The sequence below is a fragment of the Gavialis gangeticus genome, unplaced genomic scaffold (assembly GCF_001723915.1).
Source record: "Gavialis gangeticus isolate Ggan-Ray unplaced genomic scaffold, GavGan_comp1, whole genome shotgun sequence".
Classification (NCBI taxonomy): domain Eukaryota; kingdom Metazoa; phylum Chordata; order Crocodylia; family Gavialidae; genus Gavialis; species Gavialis gangeticus.
The window spans coordinates 20,757,852-20,785,023 of NW_017729022.1; the positions used below are offsets into that span (position 1 = coordinate 20,757,852).

General features: G+C 39.4%; 1 protein-coding gene across 4 annotated transcripts in view; it reads left to right on the forward strand.

Annotated features, from left to right (window-relative positions):
• Positions 1-27,172, forward strand: part of MON2 (MON2 homolog, regulator of endosome-to-Golgi trafficking) — a 168,498-nt gene that overhangs the window by 25,283 nt on the left and 116,043 nt on the right. For all 4 annotated transcript variants that reach the window (XM_019514641.1, XM_019514644.1, XM_019514643.1 and 1 more), the window contains exons 3-6: positions 8,338-8,401; positions 15,038-15,165; positions 16,465-16,596; positions 26,699-26,828. In XM_019514641.1, the coding sequence (XP_019370186.1) occupies positions 8,338-8,401; positions 15,038-15,165; positions 16,465-16,596; positions 26,699-26,828 (454 nt within the window). The remainder of the gene's footprint in view (positions 1-8,337; positions 8,402-15,037; positions 15,166-16,464; positions 16,597-26,698; positions 26,829-27,172) is intronic.

The following is a 27,172-nucleotide window of genomic DNA, read 5'->3' on the forward strand; positions in this document are numbered from 1 at the left end:
TCCGTCACCATCTGCCCTGCCCTGCCCTGCCCTGCCCCATAGGGGTCCAGTGTTACCCTGAGACTTCTTCTTGCTACCTATATACTTGAAGAAGGACTTTTTGTTATCCTTGATCCCAGAAGCTAATCTAAGCTCCAGTGCTGCTTTAGGCTTCCTCACCAAATCCCTACAAGCTTGGGTCAGGGAGGTGTACTTCTCCTTTGTCCCTGCCCCCTGCTTCCACCGCCAGTACGCTTTTTTTTTTCTTTGCCCTCCAGGCCAGCGTGGATATGTGCGCTCAGCCATGAAGGTTTCTTGGACTCTTTTCCCACCTTCCTGCGCAGTGGAATTGTGTCCTGCTGTGCCCCAAGGATAGCTTCCTTGAGGAAGGACCACCTTTCCTGGACCCCCATACTAGCTACTCCCTGGGCTCCTAGTGCCTGCCTGACTACTACCCTGAGCACATCAAAGTTGGCTTTCTGCCACTGACAGCGTCCACTAACCGGGAGGAGTGACAAAAAGACCACCTGGGCCCCTGACTCTCTAAGCTTGGCCCCCAGAGCCCTGTAGTCATCCATGATCCGGTCCAGACTACTCTGGGCCACATCATTGGTTCCCACATGGATGAGGACCAAAGGATAGTAGTTGGATAGTAGTGGCACCCCTTCTCTCTGCTGCACTGGATACCACTCTAGTGCTGCACTGTGCCCCCCTCTCCATTGCTGCCCCGTTATCCCCCTGCTCCATCACTGCACCACATGAATGAGATTTCTCCCTTTCCCTCGTATGGGTGGCCATTACAAGGAGTAATGGGCACAAGTTGATGGAGAGGAGGTATAGATTGGACATCCGCAAGAACTACTTCACAGTTAGGGCGGCTAGGAGCTGGAACCAACTTCCAAGGGAAGTGGTGCTGGCCCCTACCCTGGGGGTCTTTAAGAAGAGGCTGGATGCCTACCTGGCTGGGCTCATTTGAGTCCCGTTTCTTGTTTTTGGGGGTTTTGTTGTTCTCCCGCCCTGGCGGGGGGTCGGGCTAGAAGATCTGCTAGGTCCCTTCCGACCCTTAATCTATGAAACTATGAAACTATGAACTCTCCTTTGGCTCCTTGTGCAGCATTTTACTGCCCCACACCTTGGGGCAGAGGCAGAAAGTTTTAACAAGAGCAGGGGTGGGCAAAATGGCAGGTGAAGCCCATGGTGGACTCCACTTCCAGCAGCCCCTGCATGCCTTGGTGCAGCCAGTTTCAGTGGAGACCCCTGGAGCAGCAGGGCAGTGACAGCATGGAACCAAGGTTTCCATGGACTCTGGCCTGAGCAGTGTGGGCAGGGAGCTGCATTGGGGCCGGAGCTGGGACCGGCATCTTGCAGCATTGACAGTATGGGCCAGAGCGAGAGCAGGGTCGTGCAGGTAGCAAATTCCAACTCTGCCTGAGCTCTGGGCTGTGCCATCACTGCTGCAAGATCCTGGTGATGGCCCTGGCCCTGGAGCAGCTCTCCGCCCAGCAGTACACCCTGCTGCTTGGGTCAGTGTCCATGGAAACCCTGGCCTCATGCTTTCACAGGCCTGCTGCTCCTGGGGTTGTCTTAGAAATTGGCTGCAGCAAGGTATGCAGGGGCTGCTGGGAAATAGTCTGCCATGGGCCTGATCCAGTCTGTGGGCTAGACTTTGCCTACCCTGAGCTAGAGTAAAGAGGAGGGAACCTGAAGCAGTGGGGGAGTGGTGGCTAGGCAGGAGCCTCGGAGGCTGCAACTTAACTCCTTGCAGGTTGCATGCAGCCAATGGGCCATGAGATTTTTTGGCCCTCAGGGGCTTACAGCTGCTACTGGAGAAGGCACCCTGCTACAGATGGCAACGTGTATCATTTATAAAATCAATGCTGGTATTCAACCGAAATATATTAATGACTTCATGTGGGCGTATAAACTTGCAGATACAACTTTTAGGACGCACTAGATATAGCCTCAGGCCTGCTAGACCAATTGAAATGTTTCTGGTTACTCTCAATGTCATGAAATACTATACTGATCCAAATATAACTGGAGCAGGAATGGTGGGCTTTCTAATCTCTCTGTTAGAGTTCTCTTCTGAAAGCATCTACATCTTAGACAGATGCTCCAGTGTAGGTCTTGTCAATGGGAGAATGGTATGCCACTTTCCAAGAAGCATTTAGAAAATATCTAATTTGACATAATACACTAGAGCCCAGCAGATTTCACAGATACAGTGTTTTGATGTGTTTCTTTGTTGGCAGCTATTTTTGTATTGGTGCAGAACTTGTACAAAGATATGTTCTGGTGAATCAGTTTCTGAAAATCTGAAAAATAGAATAGAGTGAATTGCAGTCGTAACCAAGTACCCTAAGAAAGGCTTGATCACAAAGGAAGTATGTGAGGATATAGACACTGGAAGGTGATACCTCTTCATTTGCTGTGGTAAAAATACTCTTGGCAGTGAGAGAGAATCAGCATTGACAATGAATTGAGGTCAGGTCATTCCGTAGATGCCATTGTACCAGAACAAATTGATGGAATAGCAGAAGATTAGCAAGCAGGCTCGCAGCTGAGATTGTGGACATCAGTGCATATCACCTCCGGTAAAGACTTTGGAATGAAGAAATGTGTTGGCAAGATGGGCACCTCGAATGTTGAACAGTGACTAGAAGAGATTTCATCTCGACAGTCCAAAAGAACTTCTGAGGATGTTTTAAATTAACCAAGCAAAAATGGTAAGCAGGCCTATGCCTGCAGGTATAACATGGATTTTATCTTAATACCCTCAATAGAAAATGCAGTGGAAGTGCGCACAGTCTTCATCTTGTAAGACATTCAAGGTGACTTCAGTTGGTAAGGTCCTGGTCACAGATCTTTAGGACAGTGAAGGTTAATACTTGACTAACAAGACAACAGACAGGACTATCAAAATACTGTCCTAGCAAATGGCAGTGTTTGCAAGAAGCCAAGAACAAGTGGTATGAAAAGTTGAGTTGGGAAGTCTTAATCATCATCCTATATGTCAGATGACCATTTTAGCTTTGAATTGCTTTCTGTCAGACTGGACTCCTTCAGACTCTTGTCTACTCTTCAAGTTATAGCAAGACTTGCGTATGATGGTTTTCATAGATGATAGTGAGGTGTTTGCAACAGTTGAACAATTTCTGGATGTGGAAGGCAGGGACTTTTGAAATATAAGTATAGCCAAACTATAGCTGCTCTAGGCCAGGGCTGGCCAAGCTGGGGCATATACTACAAGTAGCACAAGAAGCCAGTGTGTGTGGTATGCAGGAAATAGGGAGGGGATAGGCAGCACAGAATCAGATAGGGCAGAAAGTAGAGAGCAAAGCAGAAAATTGGGCAGGGAGATAGAAATACCTACTGCAACTAGCATGTGATCATTTGATACATTTAATAAAAAGAAAAAAAAAGAGGAGGGGCAGGGATTCTCATTCTTGGATCACTTCTATACCAGCAGTGCTACCTTAATTACTTTGAACATTTTAATGCATATTGTCCTCTTCTAAATACTTCTGCATATATTTTCTGATATATTGCTACTTCTATCATTCTTGCAGAAGAAGTATGAAATTAAAATTAATAATGGCTTTTATGGATATTCGGGCAGTGTTATACCACAATATTCACATTTACAGTTACCATCAAGCTAATTGATGGGATGCTGATTGCTTTCAGTTTCTAACCCAACAGAAGTTGTATTAGTATAGCTTCTCACAGAAGCATCTATCTATATCAGAATATAAACTTGCTCAACTTAAATATGATAAGGTAGCTTACTGAGCCATTGCAAGTAGAGTACAACCTTATTATAACAACTCCCACTTTTAGCAGTCTCAACAGCAGGAACAAATATTTTTCATTATTATGATGGTGCAAATTGACAGATCCTATTGTAGCTAACATCCTATTTTAATGAAGTTTTCTCTTCATTCTACCAGGGGGTCTTTATAATGGATTTGTACTGTATTAATACAGAGCTAAAGAACCTCTTATATAACCACCTCTAAAAGCCTATTACCTTACACTGTTTAGCTGAATTCATTGGAGGAGGAGAGTGACCTTAACACTTGTGCAGGGGTGCTAGCAATCCTATGCATTAAACTTTATCAAATCTTTTCAGAGCGTGGGGACCATGCCCCAGAGCCCACGACCAAGACCTTCTGTTCACAGCAACTCACACCATCTCTTTTCCCATTTATAGTTTTAGAACTACTGTTTTAAATGCCGGTTTTGGGTCATATAGTGGGCAATATAATGTGGCACATAATTACTGTATTATTAAAATAGGCAAAGGACCCAAATCGTATTCTATACTAACTGCTAAGTGGTGAAAGAGGAACTCAGATTGCTTGGGCTCAGATCTAGTGTGATGAGGTCACTGTTTCAATGCCAAGCTTTTAGATAGTGGGCTAGGAATAGAATTCACATCCCTGAATTCGGTGCTTAAGTCTCCTATATAATGAATATAGAGAGAGAGGCAGGCACCTCACATGGATTTTTATATAGTACCCAGCAAACTGAGTAGAAAGGTGCCATAGCCTTGGCAATAGGAAGTGCAGGAGAAAGACGTGTCTGCAGTCCCAACCCCTTTTGGGCAATTTCTTGGGCAAATACCGTTTTCATTATTATGGTGGAGTAAATTGACCGACTGTAGCAAGCATGCTCTTTTAAAAAAACTTTCTTGGGGTTGAGTCTGACACCCTTGAGTTAGAGACAGAGGTGTCAGACTCATCTGACACGTCAGGCCAGATGATGGGTGTGGGGCTGGTCTTTGGAGTTGGTTTGAACCTGCTGACGCATGCGCCCAAGTCAGCTTGCAGGGCTGGTTCCAGTCTGTGGACCAAATCTGTGACACCTCAGCTCTAACATAAAAGGTGGGCACTGTAACCACCTCCCTTTGCTCGAGCCATGTTTTTGAATGAAAGTGAAGCAGTTGCCGTTAACAGCTGAATTCAGTGCTGCTGTTGTGCATTAGGTGCGCTGTGAGCTCACCTATCACATAGGGCAGGGGTGGGTAAAATGTGGGCCAGGTGTGGCCCATCAGGCTATTCTGTCTGGCCCGTGGGGCCCCTCAAAAATTGAAAAAATTAATATTTATTTGCCCCTGGCTGCCTGTCATGCAGCCCTCTGGCTTGCCAAAACTCAGTAAGCTGCCCTCCATCCAAAATAATTTCCTGCCCTGAGATCGGGTCTCCCAGGAAACTCATGCTAAGTGATTGTGAATGAAACCTGGTGAGTGATATGGATGGACTTGGCTAACCCAACATGACAGCAGTGCCAGGTACATACGGTAGATAAACTTTTAAGCTTTCAAGAAACTTAGTTGCCTGTAATGACTAAGGCCACCAGTTAGTCAGGGTTTTTAATCAATTCAGCACTTAAGCAAAATTTTGGAGCCTAAGTCCAAGTCTTCTGCATCTGGTCCTTAAACTAAAGCTTGCCCATTATGCTGTATACAGTTAGTAAGTCTTTTTATTAAAAAATACTTTGAGCATCTTTTTTTATAGTTTATATGTGATACATTTATTTATTTATTACAGCTTGCAAAGTTTGCAACTAGCAAAATAAATATTAATATGCCTGTCACATCAGAATTATTTAAAAATACTTTATATCTTTTAATTTCTGGGGAGGACAAGTACTTTCTTATGTCAGAATATTAGAAGTTGTTTTTGTAAATTTTAGCATGATTGATTTCTGTAGTAAATATGCCATATTTACACAAATTTAAGATGGCTTTGAATTGAAGACAACTCCCAATAATTAGTTTCCACATGTGGAAAGTTTTATTAAAATTTTCTTTTACGTAGAGTTTAATTATTGGAGGGGCATCTTAAATTGCAGCGGGGCAAGCAGCAGTAGCGGGACAGGTGGTAGAGTCGTCAAGTGGCCTAACTCCTTTCCCTTGTTCCCTGGCATCTGTTCCCCCCACACCTTGTCCCCTGCTGTCTGTTTCCCCCGTCACTTGTCCCCCATGGCTACATCCCCCTTTGCTTGCTCCCTGACTGCCACTGCCCCACTATTAACTCTTCTTCCCTCCCCCTGTCATTTATGCTACAGCTCTGACTCTGGCACTAATTTAGGCTGAGACATGGAGCATGTGGCCACTCCAGCCCTGGCCCTCATTCTCACTGCCACCTCCACCCAATTTTGCAGCAGCAGTTGACAGTCCCAGCCCTGGGCCTGGCCCCAAGTTCGTGTTGGAGTGAGAGCCGAAGGCACAGCGGCTGCCTATTCCCCCGCTTGTACTCAAATCCAAGATGAGTACCCATGGAGAGAAAGGGGGCTCATCTTGGATTCAAAATTAAATATGGCACAACTTCTTTGTATTATGTTTGGTTTAATTAATTAAATGTAGAAATTTTGATCAATTTTGGTTATGTTGACTTTTTTTTCAAAATAATTACCAAATGTAGTACATCATATGAAAGAAAAAAGCATTGCAATATACAGAATAGTTGTGCTTTTCTCTGAACAGTAATGTATTTTAATAAGTTCTGAAATATCTCTTGTTTTTATACAAACATTACAGAAGCCAAATTGTCAGTTTGGAAGCATTACATACAAAGTTTCTCACCTTTCAGCAGGATATGGTAGTATATGTGAATATTTTATATGCACAGACAGATTTGATTTTTCTTTTAACTCTAATTTGGTTTGTCACTTATGGCAGGAAAGAAATCAATTGCCAGCAGACATGAGGTTCAGTTTGGAGGTAATTGAAGTCAGACTGTGACAAATAAATCCTTCATGTTAATTAATAGAAACAACCTGTTGTGACAAGAGACCCCTAATTAGTCTTCCATTTAAAGATGTAACAACGCAGATGATTGTCTGGAAAATGTAGATAATTCAGCAAATGAAGTTGAGATAATTAAAATATTGAGAAATAATGCTCCAGTTTCAACCAAAATGATATATTTGCATCTCAATTTGTGGTCATTTGAGTGTGTTACTATATATCAGCTCAGGTACTGTTTTTTTGAAACAAGGTCATTGTATTCAGTGAATCACATTTTCATTTCCCAGAGCTTAAGAAGTGAATTTAATTCAACAAAGTCTAAGCTTTATTGTTTAATTATCTGTGTTTCCTTACTTGACTTTAATTGGCAAAGCTTACAGAAAAGTAAAGGCATATGGTTAGAATTTCAGTTGGTCTGAGAAATAAAATACACATGGTGAACTAAGATTAAACTGATTACAGTGTTTGATTTTAAATTTACACTATCAACATAATTACACAATCTACAAAATCTTTACACTGTTGTTATAGAAATATTATAAGATTGCTCTTGAAGTGTTGAGGAAAAATACTTCCATATTTCTGCATTTGGAATGTTATGTTTTGCCGTGTTCACTTTTACTTAAAGAAAAACATTTTAAATATATGAAAATGAGATGGAAAGGTATAGTACCCAAATGCAAATAAGATGCATATTTTCAAATATATGTCAAATTGAACATGTCTTTCTATATGTGTTTGTTTGGATATAATTTCTGTTTATCAAGTCTTTAATAATCAAGACCCTGTGGGCTTTTTGACAACAAGAACTGAATTTTGTATGAAGATGTTATTTTTGGTGCAGGCTGGACTGAATACTGTGGCACATTGCTTTTTTGGTTTCCTGGAAGTAACTATAGAAATCTCAGAGAATTAATTGAAGATGGAAAGTAACAGGATAGTATACTGCAATGTGTCTTATGTCATTTTTGTTTTGATATTCTAGTTAGTAGAAATCTCAGTTTTGGAATGTGCTTTAATTGATGTTTGCATGAGATTTTGTATCTGTTGCATAAGTTTAGAAGTTTTAGATGCAAGTCTTGAGAGATGATTCGAGCTTTACTATTGTTACTCCATGATATGCTTCTCTTTCTGATAATATTGAATAGATTTGTTAGGTGGGTTTTACTGTTAAAATATTTACTCAAGAAATCCTTGCTAACATCCCCATTGTTGTTAACATCCCAAGAAGAATGTGGTAATGATTGTTTTGTGGTGTTTGAAATCTGTACAGTATCAGTTTTCTTTGCTAGATAAAGCCTTCACAGCCGTAAGGCTTATTTAAAATGCAACTATTAGATTCGGGATCAGAAATCTGCAGTGGGATAGATTCTGTGGCTGTAGAATTATAGAAAGCAGATGGATGTTTCACTGTCAGATTTGTTTTACTTGCTGAAAGCACATCACAATTGCACTGGTTTGTGTAACCATCTAGACATTTTTCATTAAACTTGGATTACTTCTCTTGGGGGTGTGTGTGTGTGTGTGGTTTTTTTTGTTTTGTTTTTTCATATAGTGACAGATGGACAGTAGCCTCTGAACTAATTGTTGTCTTTTGTTTACAGGCTGCTGAATCAGGAATAATAAAAGTTAAAACAATAGCTGCACGAAACACTGATGTTCTGACAGGTAATTATTTATTATACCAATCCAAAAGGGCAAATGAGTTTGTCTTGCACAAAAAAAACTTGTAGAAAGATGTTTTGGATAAATACAATCATTGCTTATGATGGAATATGCTTCCTAGGGCATAGAAAAAAATCCAAGAATATTTGGGAATTTTGTGCCGTACTATCCCTGCTGTTTCTATATTGACATTGCTGAGAGGCTCTACATTTTCTGTGGATCTTCTACAGAACTGTTCAGTGAGCACACAAAAAGCAATAAAAGTATTACCATCTCAGTATTTCCAAATTCTCAGTATGCGTTTTCCCATTCTGCTGTAGCATCTGGTCAGTTGTATGCTATTCCAGTGATGTGCAAGTGTTGTCTATGAACTTTTACAATATGATTCTCAGGTGCTTGTCTGTTTAATTGAAGAATCTAGCCTGAAGAAACTAGTTTCCAGCAGGCAATGATTCATCTTAATTTGTACAGTATAGAGGTTTTTCAATTTGAGATACAGTATTGCCTTTTGGGACTGGACTTATCTGTGACTGGAACTCTGTATCCACCTACTTTTTTTTTTTTTTAAACAGTCTGTTTTGCTTTTTGCAGCTTTATTCAACTGCGTATAAGCTGGTTTCTTGTAGATAGCTATTAAAGCTCTCAGCAGCGTTCCCCAACAAGGGGAACATTTGGAGGCCCCTGTATTAATCCATCATTGCTCAGCTCAGCAGTACAATATAACTTCATGAATCCAGCATGCTCGGGACCGAGCACCTGCTGGAAATATGAAAATTTCATGATTTTTTTTTGAAACCAAGGCACCAGCCAGACCCAGAGTGACTCGGGAGGGGGAAGGGTAGCAGTGGCTGGTCCCAGAACAGCGGCCACACAGGGTGTGGGGTGGTGGATGGCAGTGGCAGCCACCTTGTGCAAACTTCCGCCTCCACTGCTCCGGGACCGGCCGCCACTACTCCCTGATGGAGTGTAGTTTTAAAAAGTGCTGGATTTTTGATAATTCCAGATTTTTGGTATACTGCACTTATGTAAGGTTCTTGCAAGACATGAGCTGTTTGAAAGATTCAAATAAGATTATATGAAATGTAAGATTATTCTTACATTCCCTTTTTAAAGAATTTTGTTTTTAGAAATGTAAAAATACTGTTAAGGAGGCACTTTTTCAAATACTTGTTTAAAAAAAAAAAAGAGTAGCTCCGTCCCTCAATATTTTACTTTAAATGCTTCTCTTTTATTTGTTTGTTTTTATTGCTGTCATGAATGCTGACATAAGTGGGAAAACTATGCCAGGTAATGTCAGCTATGCATCAAAATACACAAATAGACAAGGAAGAAAATTTAATTAACCCATTTGGGAAACTAACAGGGTTCTGTAGCTATACAGACTTCAAGTTGAAACATCTAGCTCATATCTCTGTAAGATGCATTTTTCATTCCCAGGTGGAGGAATTGTGAGAGGTCATGGCAGTCTGGGTATAGCTGTAGTACGGTTGGAGTGTCATAGCCATGGTGGTCCAGGAAATATGCAAAAAGCAAGGGTATTTTGGTGATATCTTTTTATTAGACCAACTGTATAGTTGAAAGAGTCTTTTTGTCTTTAAAGGAATACTTTCAAAGTGTTTTTCATATTTTATAAGTACTTTTTTATTTGGAATCTTAAACTGAAATGTATTCAGTGTAATTTGTTTCATTCACCAACAAAGTGCACAGATGCATATTTTAGTTATAAGAATAGTTGTGAGCTACAGCTACAATACAAAACTGCTTGGAATTTCCACATAATCTTGTGTATAGTACTGACTAGCTAAGCTTTGCTATTTAAATCAGATATAATCAGAGAGAAATTAATTGATGGGGAAACATGCATGCCTGCCATGGAGCTTTGTGTGTCAACATCTCACTTTATAGTTTGTCTTGAGAGGTAGTGACTAACCGTGTTAGACTGAAGTCAGGCAGAAAGCAGGGCAAGGTGACACATTCAAGCAGTGGTTCTCAATCATTTGGGGGTCAAGGAACCCCACAGCCACTTTTTTTTAATGTGGCACCACCCTGTTGAAGAACCACTGTTGGTCCTGTCTCATTTTACCCAAGTGCTTCTTCGCCCTGGTTCTGCTGCCAGAAAGAGCAACAGTGATATAATGCCCTGTGTTGCACAGCCAGCCCAGGAAGGGCTGAGCCACTTGTGTGCACTCCTCCTGTATTAGAGCTTTGATCGACCTAAAGCAGGCAGGAGTTGCCTTGTGCTATGCATCTCTTTCTTGTCTGGCATCCCCAGTACTCCTTCTGGAAATGGAAGCAGATGGGAGAATTCCACCATATCTTTTTCTGGGAGGAGTTTAGGGAGGTGAACTAGAAAGAGCTGCACTGAGACAGCTTTGTTGCCTGCTTCAGCATCCTAAAGCAGGCAACAAAGACCGCCCTAGTGGAAAGGAAGCATACAGGAAAGTTTTTTAATCTGGCTGCTGCTTTCATGGCACCCCTGAGAGGGCCTCACAACACCCCAGTTGAAAGCCACTGCATTACAGATTAACTGGTTCAGTGAGGCATGAGCTTTCAAAAGTGACCATCTACTTTGGATGTCTCATATCTAATGAAGTATCTTGTTGCTTACAAAACCTCATGCCTCTTTGAGCCAGTTAGTCTCTACGGAGCCACCTTACCCTGCGTTCTGCCAATGTTTAGTGGTGATAGTCTCTATAAGGCAGTGGTCACCAACCAATGGATCTTGATCCAGTGGTAGATCTCGGACCTCTTGCGGTAGTTTTCAGAGCCTCTTGGAGTCAACCCAAGGATGCGGTGGGGGGATGAGTGCCCGCATACATGTACGTGTGTGCCTCAGAGCAACAGGTCAGTTAGTGGGGGAGGGAAGGGTCAGGGCCTAGATCAAGCGCCCCTTGGTGAGGGACAGTGCCACAGAGGCAGGAGCTGGGGTAAATTGAGGGGGGGCCCCGTCTGGGTGGGACTTATTTGCTGGGAAGGTGCACCCCCAAATATTTTTTACCCTCTGCCTCAAACTGCACCCCCTACCCATAGACTTTCCTGCCTTGTGTGGGGGCGGTGCATGGTAGATCTTGGGTTGCTTTTAAATGCCAACGGTGATCTCCTACTTAAGAAGGTTGGAGACCACTGCTTTAAGGGCTTTGCCAGTTTTTTAAATATTTTTTTTTCAAATTGTCAGCATTTTTTATGTAGCTCTAGATCAGTGACTGCTTCTGTTAGATTTAGTCTTACTTCCCTTCCTCTTTCCCCCCCACCTTGCATTTTATACAGATTTTGGAGAAGGATACGTGCACACTGTTGCAGCTGAAGATTACTCCAGGGTTAGAGACAGAAGTTACACACAAACTGGTTTAAGTCATCAGAAACTGGTTTAAACCTGTAACAGAACAGAAGTTTAGTACACATAAACCAGTTTCAGAATGACTGAAACTGGTTTAGGATAAACCTGGTTTAATGTAATATCAGACTTAACTGATTTGGGTCAAATTTGATTTATGAAACTTATGTTCCGGACCCCTTCCTGGTTTAAGCTAAATCAGTCCCTCAGCATCCCAGCATGCTTTCCAGCCCTGGGCTGGGGTGTGCTGTCTGGTCCATCAGTGAAGGGTTGGAGGGAGGGACTGCTTCTCCTCCCTTCCCTCGCCCCCCAGCAAACCCTGGCTGGAATCTGAGGCTGGGGTGGAGGAGGGGCATTAAACCCCTCTTCCCCTAGTTAAACCCTCCTTCCCCTGAGTACAGTTGCCCTGCCTTGCTAAACTTACTGAAGTTGCTGGCTGCACCTGCGGACTACAAATTCCAGAGGCAGGAAGAGGAAGTGATGAACAACGCTGCAGAGTCCCACTGCTGTAATTCTGGGCTGCAAACCCTAGAGACCTCAGGGGCAGCAGGAAGAGGAAGTGAACACACAGTCCATGCTAGCTACGTGCCAGAGAGCTATGCTCTAGCACCCCCCCAGGTGCAGGCATGTGGCTGCATTTCCTGAATCAAAAGTAAACGTAACCAGTTGTTTCTCAGTTTAATCTCTGTAGTTTAGACTACCCTGCAAAGACTGAATCGATTCAGGCTTGGACTTTTTGACTGTTTGTACTTAGCCTAGTTGAGAAATTGAATGCATTAAGCATTATAAGTGTTAATTTTTTTAAGAGAAGTGTTGGTGACCTGTGAAATGTATGTTTATCAGGGCCTGCATCTAAATGTTCTTAGTTTAGTGCTTTTGTTTTGGATGAAAACATCTATCCAGTATAAGTTAAAAAATTTAATTCCAAAGGCTAATTGATGGGGTTTTTTTAAGAGAAATGAGTGCATTGTGAATTCTGATGTTAATTATCAAAATAGATATCTTTGTAACTTTAAAAAGATGGTAGATAAAATTCAGATAAGCTAAAGTGCATTTTAACTTCTCAGAAATAGAGTTAATTGTTTTGGTTCTCTTAGAGCCTTGACGTTGCTGTAACATACAATCTTAAGTTTTTACATGGCTTTCAATGCATTTGTGATCTCCCCAGTATTTCCCTCCTGATAGTAACCTTGAGTTTGAACTGTGGCATATAAATGATAAGTTATTTTTACATGTTTGGCTTTGACACATTTCAAAAAACCTTTACACATTTCAAAAAACTTTATTAAACTAATTTAATAAAACGTATTAATGGTGTTTTGACACCATTAATATGTTTTATTAAATTAGTTCTGCTTTAAAAACACTTAGTTTAACCTTTTTTTTGTAGACGAAGTAACATTTAGGTCGGTTGGTCGGTCTGTCTGTCTGTCTACTTTATCTCCAAAATAGATTAAGTGTTTTTAAAGCAGAACTAATCGATCAATCAAATAGTGTCATAAAGTGCAGCAGACCTTGATGCAACTGAATATCTCGCTTTTAAGATTGAAATTAACGTCTGGATCAATATTTGGTATAGCTGAAGTGTTTAACAAGTGTTAGATTGAGCTTTGTAGGTAAAAACAATTCTCTTAAATTTTCACGTTGTTTATGGATAACTATGAAAATCTGGTAGAATAATTTTCATGTTTTATGTCTATTAAAATTGTCCATTTTTCTTTAGCTGTTTCCCCTTGCCTGTTAGTATGTGAACACCTTTTTTTTCCTTCCATTTCACAATTGTACTGGGGGTCTTTACTTCTGTTCTAACTTATTTATAGTGCCACGTTCCATTAGAATTCAATGACAGCTTGGAAAAAATTGTAAACAAAAGCACTTTGGTTCAATTGTCAAAAATTACAATTCTTGAAAACTCATTTTGTTAGACAATCATCCAGCTTTTTTCCTAGAAGGCTAATAGTTATAGTTACAAGCTTGTGTGCCTGTGCCTCCTTGAGCAAAGCAGATTGCTTTTTAGTTTTTTTATTTGGCTTTCAGTTTTAAAGTTTTTATACATTTTTGAAATAGCCACGATAGATGAGTGAGTGACTTGTGTTACTGTAAAAATTCATGAATAACACTATAATTATTTTGAACAAGTATTCAGTGTTGGAGCTATAATATCCAAATCTAGGCATCTGAAAAACTGTTTATACGTCCCAGTAGTGGCTGTGAAGAAAGTGTCATACTGTGGGCTAATATTATAATTTCAAAAACCCTTATAACATGTTTTTGTAGCTTTTAACTTCTTGATATCACTTCTAACATCCGTAGAATTTTTTTTTCTTATCTGGAATCGGGACAAAAAACTTGCATCAAAAAAAACACCAGTGAACTAGCAAATCAAAAAGTGGTTTAGGTTAATCAGTATTTCTAACTTTTTTTTTTTCTTTGTGCCCCTTTTATTTTTAACTTTAATGTTACTGATATTAACTCTGAATGAAAAATAATTTCAAATGGGGGGGGGGGGGAGAATTTTCCATTCTGAAAAATGTTGAAATAGGTTGATTTGTATTTGGTTGGTTGGTTTGTTTTTAAAGGAGAGAGAGATTGAAACTGATTCTTCCACAACTGAATTAATTAAAAAATAATTTTCTAACCAAAGAAATATAGAGATATAAATAAATAAAAATAATTGGCATATCCATAACTCTGAATGATCTTTTATACCTCCCATCATTCAAGGCAACATGTCTGTTGATAAATTATGTTTTGATTTTTCCCTGCCCACTCTGGTCTGCATTTCTGTGTCTCTTCATACTATGCATGTAATACCTCAGTGGGGCAACTATTTGCACATGAATATCCAGTAGTATGAGGAGTAAGGAGTGTGTTAATGTGAGACTGTGAAGACTGTGAAGAACCTGGATTTCTTAAGGATAGGAAGTGGCTTACAAGTGGCTTATTATAAGCCATAATAACCTAAAGAACATTTAGGGTTGGGGAAAGGTAATAGAAGCATCAGGCTGAGTAAGACAGATACCCAAGGCATAAGAGAATGGTGGCAGTGGGATGTGAGGGAGGATAGCTAAGGGAAAACAGGACAAAGTGCTCTGGTAAGCTAGGTATTAATGAGAGTAGTGACAGCTCTCTTTCTGCACCTAGTTGCTTTTCTTCCATTATTTCTAAGATTGTAGATTCCTTTTGTTTCTGATTAGGATGTATATAACTAGTAGTATTTACAATTTGTATGCTTTTGCCTTTACACTGTTCAAAGTTGTAAATTGTTAAGAATTGACCAGGCTTCTTTTATCTCTATTCAAAAGCATTGAAAGAGAACAGCTCAGAGGTAGTTCAGCCCTTTCTAATGGGTTGTGGAACAAAGGAACCAAAGATCACACAGCTGTGTCTAGCAGCCATACAGAGACTCATGTCACATGAAGTTGTTTCAGAGGTAAGGTGAAACTGTGGGAAAATATTATCTGGCATTAATATATTTGAAGGATTAAGTGTTTTAACAAAAGATACTTTTTTTAAAAACTCAAAATGCTATTCAAGAGTGAACACATTTTTGTACTTTAGAATGAACATAATCTTGTGGATGATGTTTCTAATTGCAAATAATTTCTGAAGTTAAATCTACCACTTGAGAGCCAAAGGAAAAATGAATGAAATAAAAAATATGATCGGTATCTGTTTATAGACTGTATTCAAATAGTTGGAATCCTTAGCTGGTTTACTAAGAATTATCTAAAAAACACTGTTCCCAACCTTCTGTTGTCTTAGTCTCTGATCACTGCGTACCCAGGGAGATTCCTTATACATAACAAAAATAGTAGTTTAACAAGTTTGTCTAGTGTAGTTCTGATGCTGGAAAGGTCAGGGTAAATACTCAGTTATCAGCAAGTGTCATGCGTTAAGTTTCATGCGCAGTCTGGATTATGCCTGCCGATATCTATGCATTTTATATTATAATAAAGATAAAATTGCATACTATTTCTCATACATTATAACATACAACTATTTCTACAGCCAATAACTGTGAATATAATGTTTTGTGGTACTGCTTAATCTTGTGTGTGTCATAGTTTTTGAAAGTAGCACTCCGGTATGTTTAAAAATATTTATTAAGCTGTATTTATTCAACAGAATTATAGTGTATTTTTTCAGCAATTTTTATAGTTTTTAACTTAAGTGTTTTAAGTAAAGTATTTTGTAGTTAATTGCCTCATCTCCTGTGATAGTGGGAGCCAACCTTTTTGGCAGGTATGCTACAAATTATCCCTGCTCTTTGTCTGGGTGCTACTCTGATTTTTTTTTACTCTGCCTGATCTGCTGCTCTGCTTTTTGTTCTCTGCTCTGTGCTCCCTGCCTCATTTCCAGTTCTGCCTTCTGCGCCCTCTCTGATGCATCTCATGCCACACATGGAGGCTGCCTGCCTGTGGCACTTGTGCTGCAGATTGGCCACTCCTGTTCTATGAAAACTTGCGCTTCCAGTTGTAAAATAACTGTATGTTGATAAGATGTTTAAAAAATGTGTTTTTAAAAAAACCTACATACATAAAAGTCTCCAAACAGTATCTAGGACATTGAAATTAGTGTTTCATATTTTATTTGTCCTTTTAAGATTGTAGGAAAAACTGAATTCAGTTCAATATATGTGTGAGTGTTTTTTATATGGATATGGAAGCATGGTACTGGGTGTCAAGTTTTTATGTACTTTAATTGAACGTATACACTTCTATCTTTATAGGCTGCAGCTGGGAATATTATTAATATGCTTTGGCAGCTGATGGAAAATAGTCTCGAAGAACTCAAATTACTTCAGACAGTTCTTGTGCTTCTAACAACAAATACCGTTGTACATGATGAAGCACTGTCCAAGGTAGGAATTTGATGTAAAATACAATAATTAGGATATAATTATTAATTTTAAAGTAAATCCGCTGAAGGAATATACTTATTTAAAAGTTGCAGTTTAGGCACCAATCTGTAAGTGCTCATATATGTGTAAAGTTACACTTGGAAGCATAAGGTACAGTGGATAGGCATAAATGTTTGATAGAGGTGCACCAATACATCAGTCTGATACCAGATTGGCATCAATATAAAGATAACTGCCTGTATTGGAAATTGGCCTGATGTGGCTAATAAATGCCTTGTGCATTCATGCAGCTGCAGCCCGGCATATAGGCATGGCTTGTCTAGGGTGAGGTGGGAGGGTGGCGGCTCCTGTCACTGCACACACCCCAGGAGGGTATCCCCTAGATATGCACGGGGCAGGCTGGCGCTGTGCCATGCTCATCCTGGTGGGGGCTGGACCAGGCTGCGCTCGGGGTTGGGGGGTGGCGGGGTATGGCAAATTTTGGGATGGGTGCAGCCCTCCCTATAGCCCCTTCCCAGCGCTGCTGCCTGGCCTGAGTGCAGCCCGGCCCAGTCCCTACTGGGAAGAGCCTGCCACAGCCCTGGCTGCAGCTGCAGCCCATCCTGCCTTGCCCAGATTCAGGGGCACACCGCCCTCCCTCCCCCATTCCCTCCCAGGGTGTGTGCAGCAGCTGGAGCCGCCAGCCCTTCCCCACGCCCCCGGATGAGCCATTCATGGCTCCGTCCTGCACCCTGCTCTGCCCCAGCTGGGCAGTCCCAGCACCACTCCCTCTCTCACCATGGTGGCTTCAGTCTGTCTTCCCCTTTCCCCTCCACCACAACAGACTGACCAGCTGGACACTGGTTTTCAAGCCACCGGGCTGTGCATCAGAAATTGGATCAGTATCGGCTGATATACCTCCTTTAAAATTGGCTATCGGTATCGGCCCCGAAAATCTCTATCAGTGCACCCCTAGTGTTTGGCCATATATATTTATAAAATATCAGTTCAGACTTGTGCACAGATTCATTTTAATATTTATAAAGTGGGAACGTTTTAGACATCTGTAACATTGATATATAGAAAGCACTTTTTCATTTAAATATTCAAAGAAAATAATAAAGATTATTTTATTTTTTCATTCAGAAGTTGCAACTTTTAAGTCCTGACTTTTTCAGATAAGTAGAGTGTAAAAATGGGTGCTTTGTCATCAGAAACCATTTTTCATTTAAATAACTTGAAGTACTTTATTAAGGAAGAATGTAATTGTATCCCCTTTTAATTAATGGGAAAAATTGAGTTGTTTGTGATTAAATATTTGGCCGTTGTCCATCTGATATAACTTGAAGGAATAATCAGTTCCCAGCTGCCTCTTGTTGTGATGTTTCCACACTCTTAAGGTCACATCCATTATTGAGAAATATTAAAAAATGAAATCTGTTTATAGGCGTTAAATAAGTCTCACTTTTCCCAGTGTTGCCCATTAAAATAAATTCTATAATAAGGAAATATCAAGAACTTTAAACAATCTTGTTAATATCTGATAACCTATAAGCTACAAGATAAGAAAAAAGATTGTTACAATACAGTATTTTAAACAGTTGAAAGAGGATTTTTCTTTGTACCTGAAGATATGACCTATTATTAATTTGTCTTTATTGGTAGTCATTTTAAGGTGTCTCAGTGAAGCTGGCAAAATATTGGTAGTACACATTGGATTTGTGGGATTTGAATACAGAATGTGTGCTAATGAAATACTCCAATATGCTATTTTGACCAATTTCGTACACATCCTTTCTAAAGAAAATATCTGCAGATTACAGTTGCATGTGTAGTAATGTGTTAACCAAAACATGACCTTGTATAGCAAAGATCTGAGTTAAGCCTTTTCATTTGAATCACTTTGATTGTAATAGAAAATGACAGACAAGGGCATTAAATGCATCTTTTGTTGATATTTTTTATCTTCACTATAAGATCTTATCAATTGAAATGATGGTAGTTTCTTTTTTAAATTTAAAATGTTAAATAGATCTAGTAGTTCTTCTTAAGGCCTGATGCTTAAGAACTTTTCTCTTTCACAGGCCATGTCTTAGAAGAAATATGCTTTATTTTGGTCTTCATTCAAATAAATAGTGCCTATCCCAGGCATTCTAGACATCTTTGCCACAACATTTAACATCACACACATCCATAGCATGTGGTCGCATTCAAAGCCTCAGAGTATGGAACTTGCAAAACCAGAAGTTCCTGCTTTATTGGTAATATTTTGCCTTTGGGGTCTGAATGTCATATACCAAAATGTTGGTATGTGTATATGAGATGGTTGTTGAAATTAATTTTAGTGGCCTTTACACTCCTTTTTCTAAGAGCTTGTCATTTATAGCCCCAGTCAGAAAAGCTAGTTTATAAAGAAACTACTGAAGAGACTTGGCTTCCCTGCAAAAATATTTTATTCACCCGTAGTATTGACAAATACTAATGATTTCTTAGGCAATGGTACTTAAAAAAAAAAAACTTCTAAACCTTAAAGGAAAGTTAATATTTGACCATATAAAATTACTGCCTGATGATAAAATTGTCTTTGCTTTCTCTCTGGAAAAGTTCATGAAATAACTAACTTTTATCTAAATATTTTTTTATGGGACTAAATAATAAGATTATTTACTTAAAGTTTATTTATAGAATGTTTTTCTAATAAAATGCTGATCACCAAATTTGTTGCAACAAGTGAGTTCAGTTAAAAGTGTTTACCTAGAAAATAACTGAGGTGAAGTTTTTTAAAGTTTCTTTTTGCTTTGTTTTTTGTTTTGTTTCATTTCTTGAATGATTTGGAAACTTGAAATTGATGAAGTACTCTGCTGTTTTTAATTCTTTCTCTGCAGCTGGACTTAAGTAATTGTTTTCTTTTAGGGTTCTTACTTGTTCTTCTGTTTTTTCCTTCTCTTCTACAAAAAGGAAATCCCTCACTATATAAGACTTTTTAATAGAGTAGTTTAAAAACAAACATGTTTCCATGGTCAGTAACTTAGCATTCTAAATGTATTAAACTACACTCATGTATCTGTATATCCTTTCTTGGCAAAATACAGTAAGAAATGTGGAACCTATGGTGCACTTCTGCTCTGAAATTGTGGCCCATATGCCAATGAGGCTTTATTAGTTGTGCTACTAGGCACCCTCCTGATACCTATTTCCTAAATAGTTCTTGTGTTGTTGGCAGGACTGCCTTTTGAGTCAGGCCTGTAATAACAGTCTAGCAAAATTTAAAGGTAGACCATGTTAGATGCCATCTTTCATTTGAAGCAGGATAGTGAAAGTTCTGACCCAGATATATCTCAAATTCTATGGTACTTTTTGCCAGAGCAGTTTAGTTCAGTTTAATTGAAGAATTCTGTGCATCAGAATTTCCCTTTAGAGCTTAGATTTTATAGGGTTTTTTTTTCCTTCTCATTTTAAACAAGGCTTTGAAATGTGTTCTGAAATGGTTGTCATAGTCTTGAGCTCTAAAGTTAAAGCATAGGTTAAAAAATACTAGGTTTGGTTTAGGGAACAACTTGGAAATCCTTCTCAGATGTTGATCCAGATAAATAGACTTCTCTCTCTTCTCATACACCCTGAATTGCTTGAAAGGTGGTCATTAAAGAGATATGGATTATCTAACAATCACGTTTCTTTGTAATATATGTATCCATTATTTTTATGTAGAATACCTAAGCTTTAGTTGGTAGATGTTGCACTTACGCACTTAACTACAATTGTCAGACAGGTTAAGGCATTGGGTTCTTTTTTCTGGATCGCTTTCTTCTCTTCTTCCTTGGAAATTTAGTTGATAGTTTTTATTACTATCACCCAGATGCACTCAACTAGAAACAAGACAGTTTTATCCAGGACCACTAATGGCTGTTGCATGTGGAAGTTTAATATCGTAAGGCAATAGGAAATTGTTCTGCTCTTTATGCTTTTTTACACAGAGCTAGTAAGGAGATTGAGGGCCTACATAGTGTGTACTTTATTGGTAGGGACCTACCAAATTCACGATGGGAGTGGGGTGCACTGTGACTCACTTAACCTTGCAGGATCCTCTGCACTCCCTTCTTTCCCCGTGGCTGATTGGTGGAGAGGCCCTGCTTGTGGCTTGCTCCTCATCAGTGGGGAGGTGAAAACTGTGATTTTAAATATGGTGATGTTTTTGCCTCCCACCACTGATTGGCTGAGGGGCTCTGGATGGCCCTGCTGTTTGCTGCTGACTGGCAGGGAGGCAAAAACGCCACCATATTTAAAACTGCGGTTTTAGTTTCCCTGCTGATCAGGAGGGAGTGGTGGGGCCCTCTGTTAATCAGCAGTGTGGGGGGAGGGGGCAGCAAGGGGTGAGGTGTGTGCAGAATTAAAGGAGCTGCTGTGCACTCTACTTCTGCTGTAAATTCAGTAGGTCCCTATTGCTTGGGCTTGGCTATTCAGATTCTTAATATTGATGACACATTCTGAGCTGTGTTTTTTTTTTTTTAAAGTTGATTTACTATTATTTTGGCCCTTTCTCCAAGTTGGGAAAGAACAGACAGGAACTGTAGTCATTACCTAACTAGCTAGAGGAGCAGTATTTTTAAACAGACTTGTTTGTGTCCTTTAGTTTCAGTTCCCCTTTCTGTTTCTATGGATCTTTCACACAGCAAAAGTGGGAAAAGACATTTTGCAAATAGGAAAAAGTCATTGTAATTCCTCAAAAACTGGCATGGTGACGGGCAAATGTAGGGTCTGAAACTACTTTCAGCTCTTCAAATTGATTACATATGATGTGGACAGTATCTGTTTCATTCTATGCTATAATTTTTTTTATTGCTAATTCCTTTTTTTGAAGATTTTTCTTTACTCATCTTTTGAATTGCTTGTTCTTTTAATTTCACAGTTTAAGAGGTTATATTTAACTTTATTTCTGTTGGTTCTAGTTAGGCTGTGTGTAACTTCTTGTACTGGGGGTAGCTTTAATATAATGCATATACATTTTAGGTATTTTCTCATTCTGAAGGAATCCAGTAAATTTCTAGCTGTACTACTTTTAGATGGGGGAAAAAAAAACTCCCAAAGTTTGCATATAGCTAAAATTTTAATCTAGAGGACTTCCAACAGATAGTTAGTTATGTGAATAGATGTAGCAGTATGCATTGTTTCATCTCTACTAATAAATTAAACAATTCTTCTAAGATACTTGTATCAGTTATTTAGTTTCCTACAGAAAATAGTACTTGGCTGCTTCTATCAAGTTAACTTCTTTTATGAAGATTTAAAGGAACCCCATGATGGTGCAGAAGGTGTTGGCTAGCTTGCCCCAGGTAGTGAGCATGAACAAATGTTTTGCTAGTATTAGGAGGTTATTTAAAATATAAAATCTTTCATGCTTTCATTTATCTAGAAACCATTGCCGGATACTAGCTACGTGAGTCATCAGAATAGTTCAAATATTCAACTATTTATGTACAGAAAAATGAAAAATATTATCTTCCATCCTTTAGGTATATAATATCATCAGAGTTACAGTATTTCAGAGACCTCTTCAGCACTCTTTTACTACTTTATTTTTTTCCAGAGAGATATTTAAAAAGTGAGATGCTGTGTTGAGAGGTAAAGGAACCAGTGCTGAAAGGGACAATAGATTCATTCTACTCTTCAGGTAGAGTTTTATTCCTGGTACTTCACACTGTAATCTATCCTTTACAGAAAAGCAAATCTGGTAGGCTTTAAGCAAATCTAGAGCTTCACAAGTTGTATCCATTTCCACATTAAGTTAGTGGACTTTTTCTTTTTTTATTAACAGAATAAAATAATCATTTGTTGTTTTCAGTATAAGGATGCTGAAATTTTGGCATGAATCTATATTGCCCCTGTGCCAATCAAATGTATTGCAGCTCAGCAGTAGTTATACTATGAGAGGGTCACTGCTGCTTGAGCTAAAATATGCCCGTAGCATTTTTAAAGTAGATGAACATGATAGTTTTGCTTGATATTGAATGCAACAGCATGGTAGTTCCTGTGGAGAATACATTGAATTCAGTGACTCTTCTAATTGTAACAAAGAGTTTCAGAGCCAGCCTCTTGGGAAGTTTACAAAATAAGTCTTTTTGTAAGATGTCTTGTGTTTGCCACACATACCATCAGCATTAAATTATATCATTATTTTATTCTTTTCTATTGCTTTGGTGGTAGTTTGCATTCTCTTCTCTTGCCATATCCCTGTCACTTTGTTTCTTGAAAAGTGCGAATCAGGCTTAGAGTTGCAATATAAACACTAATCTCTATAGATTAAAAAACCCTCCTATGTGGTAAAGGTAGTCTTCTGCATGGAAGCATTATTAGAAGGAAAAATGAAAATATTAGGAGAGATGCTTTGTTCCTAAGTCCTGACTCCAGTATTAGAATCTATTCTTTCTTTAATTTGCCATGTGTAATTTTTAACTGGAAAAATATGTATTCGGTAATTACTCCATTTATTTTTTTATTGTAACATACTTTCCAGTCTTTCAGCTTTTTCAGACTAATATGTCTGGCTGAGATTTCATTTTTGGTTCTTGCTTGAAAGTGCTTTTTAAAAATCTCTGAACAGACATGGTGCAGCCATTCTGAAGCAAAAGAAAATGTGGGGAGATGTAGGCACTTTTCTATTGGCATCCAGCTCAGTATGACTCTAAATGTTTTATTGTTACAGTTAGGAAAAAAGAAAATAAACCTACTGTTCAGGTGATTGAGATTTGAAAGGTGCAATTTAGGTTAGAAATATTCCTCACTGAAGAGTTATAGAAGGCCTGCTATAGAGGAAGCTGGTATTGATTTGACTAAGTTTTATAAGCCTCTGAAAACTGCATACCAGGCACGTGCATACCCACAGTTAGGTCGATTTGCATCTGTGCACTCATCTCCATGTGCACTTCTCAAGAGTGCTTATTTCACGTATGATATGAGACCCAAAGTCTGTTACCTTATTTTTCACCCGTTTTTCTTACTCATAAATGTCCTATGAGCCTTGCCTCATGCCTACAGGGCTGGGAATGAAGAGAGCCAAAGTTCTATTTTTCTGTATGCTTGGCTCTTTATGATTTCACTGTTTTTACATTATTTTGAATACAACATTAATAGGGCTATAGCTGAAATACGAATGCTGTAGTTTGGTGTAGCAGTAGTTGCAATAAAATTTTGATGGCTTTTTTGTGAAGAAATATGAGAGGGTTTTATGAGGGTACCTCATTGAGAGTTTTTGAATATCATGTGTAATGATGCACCAGTAGCTGATTTTGATGTCTTTTGGCTTTCATAGATGCACACTTTAAAAAAAGAAATAAAATGGGGTTGTGATGCCTAATGTTTACACTATAAATATTTGATATGTATAAGTATCAAAGTTGAATAAGGTTAGCTACTACAGTAGCTGATGTAGTTTGTATAGATCAGGGTGTGCAATTATTTGGGCCTGAGGGCCACCTAAGGAGCTTTGGTGAGCTGTTGCAGGCTGGGTTAGCACTCCCCACCGTCCCACAACAGCTCACCACAACTCCCTGAGTGGCTTTGCCCCTGGGCTGGGTGGGTCTGATGGACCCACTGGGGGACAGATGAAATCCTTGGTGGGCCGGATGTGGCCTGCAAACCATATTTTACCCACTAGGGGTGCACCAATAAACCTTTTTTTTTGGCCGATACCGATGGCTGATTTACTAACCAACCATATTAGCTGGTATTGATCTGATAGCCAGTATGCAGTACGGCAGCTTGGAGAGCAGTGTTCAGCTGGTAATTCTGTGGGGGGGGGGGAAGGGGGGTGTGCAGATTGAAGTCTCTATGGTGAGGGAGGGAGTGGAGCTGGGACAGAGCCAGGCACTGCCCAGCCCAGCTGGGGTGCGGTGCAGGACAAAGCCACAGGTAGCTCATCCGTGGGGGGAGGCAGAATCGTTTGTGGGGGGACAGAAGGGGGGCAGCTCTGTGCTGCTGCGCACACCCCAAAGGGAGGTATGGGGGGGCATGTGCCCCACAGATTTCTGAACATGGTGATAGTGGGCTACAGGTTGGGGGCCAGGAGCTGTGCCAGCCACTTACCAGCAGCGGTGCTGGGCCAGGGCTGTGCTCAGGGCAGGAAGGGGCAGTGGGGTAGGTGACAGTGGCGCTGGCAGAGGTGGCTGCGGTGAATTCTGGGGTGGCTGTAGCCTACCCTGTAGCCACCCCTCCCAGCACTGCTGCTGCCTGCCTTGCCCTGAGCATTTCTCTTTCCCAGCCCCCCTGCTAGGAAGAGACTAGTGCAGCCTTCCCTCGCTGCATGCACAAACCCTGGGGGTGCACGCAGCAGTGGGGAGTAGTCCACCCCCTCCATAGCTCTGTCTTGTGTCCTGCCCTGCCCTCTGGGCAATGTCTGTCCTTGCCCTACTCCCTCCCTCATTGTAGGGACCTTGATCTGCCCCTTGTCTCCTCCCCCACCCCACAAAGACTTGCTGGCTAGGCACTGCTCTCCAAGCTGCCAGGCTGCATTCCTGGCCGCATGCATACTTCATCTGTGTGAATGCACATGGCATTTATCAGTGACGTCATCAGCTACATTGGCCAAAAAAGCTGATTGCTGATTAATGTCAATTTTCCTTTTATCAGTGCTGATATCATATGGTCCGATATATCGGAGTACCTCTGTTGCCCGCCCCTGGTACACAGCATTCTTATTTGATTCATGCAAATCCTCCTTTAATTTTCTATTATTGAGATTCGGATAGCTTTGCTTGGATTGTTGAGTCACAAATTAGTTCTTTAAAAAAAAAAAAGTAGTGTTTTTTCCCAGAAATTTGTCAAAACTATATTAAAGTAGAACTATTGGATTATAGGACAAACTTAAAGTACAGAATTACGTTACTTGCGTAAAATTATATGTAAATAAATGTAAAAACGTTATGCTTGAAATGCTGAAAACTTATGTTATGAAATGTCAGAAACTAAGTGATCCCTGCAATTTTAATGTGTCCCCTTTGTGCCATGTGTATTATTCTATAATCTTTAATTATATGATTACACATTCTCTTCCACAGGACCTTGGGGTGCAAGTAGTTGGAGCTTATTTGTTAGCAGTACTCTCTGGCTTTCTCTGGAAGGGAGACTATAGATACTGCCTCAGTGTCTCAAGATGGGCACTGAAAATTAGTGTTTGACAGTTTTAGCATTAATGTCTAGTATGTGTAAGTCCTTTTACATGATTTGTATGATAAGAATAATACCTCCATTTCCATCTTTGGTTTTCTTTGTATGTTTGTGAAGCGGTCAGATCCTACTGTATCTAATGTCAAAGAAAAGTCCTTTTAGAAGTAAAGAATTCTTATTTCCTGTTAGCACAGTTTGTGGCATGCAGTAAGTGTCCCATAAAATCATATATTAAATGCTGTGTGTTAAAAGAAATCCTGAATAGCCACCATTTTTGACCATCCGTTATTCCACAGACAGCATAAATTTTGGGCCTGTACAAAAAAATAACATATGACTAGCATAATGCAGTATACACATAGGAGACAAATTAAATTTGTGGGGATAGACCCTCATTTTGACTTTCTTATTTTTGACTGTGCAACATTGCAATTTTAAGGTGTCTGAATATAGATTATTTTTTTTAAATGCAGCATCTAGAGTTGGAAAAAAAAACCCTAAAAATAACTTCCATCATGTAGTCACGTATTTAACCATTGCACAGGTTACCAAAATTTGAATTTCCCAACCTTTCTGATTTTAATCATACAACTGTAATGTCTTCCTAACCTGAATGTTTATACTGTTACAATATACATTGTTTCATGTAGTTATTGTGTACAAGTTGCTTGTAAGATTATTATAGTTGTCATGGACACATCTTAGTCTCAGTTAAATTTGTGCTCTTTCCAATTCACATAGGGTCATAGGAGCTATGCATATAGCTGGGGGGGGGACGTTTTCCACTGAACAATCCAGACATCTTTTTCATCACACTTTATCTAGCTTCTCAAACTTAAAAAGATTAAACAAAAACATCATCTTTAGGTAACTTTTGATAAAACATTAGTAACTTTTACATTCATTTTTATTATTGTTAGCTAAATGATATATACATTGTTATTAACTGGAAACTTTATTGCAGGCAATTGTCCTTTGTTTTCGACTGCACTTCACAAAAGATAATATCACAAATAACACAGCTGCAGCTACAGTGCGACAAGTAGTTACTGTTGTTTTTGAGAGAGTGGTTGCTGAAGATGAACGATACAAAGGTGGATATATGTTCCTTTTTTGTGTTGTGTACATTAGATCTGTTTCTGTTAGATTTATATGTATATATTTTTAAAGTGTCTGTCTTAACTATGTAAAATTACCAAAAAGCACAGACCTTATAAATGCTACAAAAATCACAGTAGTTATTTATTGTTGGAAAGGATTACCTTTTTGTCCTTACATTTGTAAAGAATATAGTATAATAAATTGCTGATTGCGATTGGATGATGAACTCCTCATCCCCTGCTCCTAGTCCCTTTTTATACAGAATAAACAGGCTAGTATGGTATGAAGTAGTTTCAAAAGGTGGCATTGATTTTTTTTTTTTTTTTTTTTTTTCCCC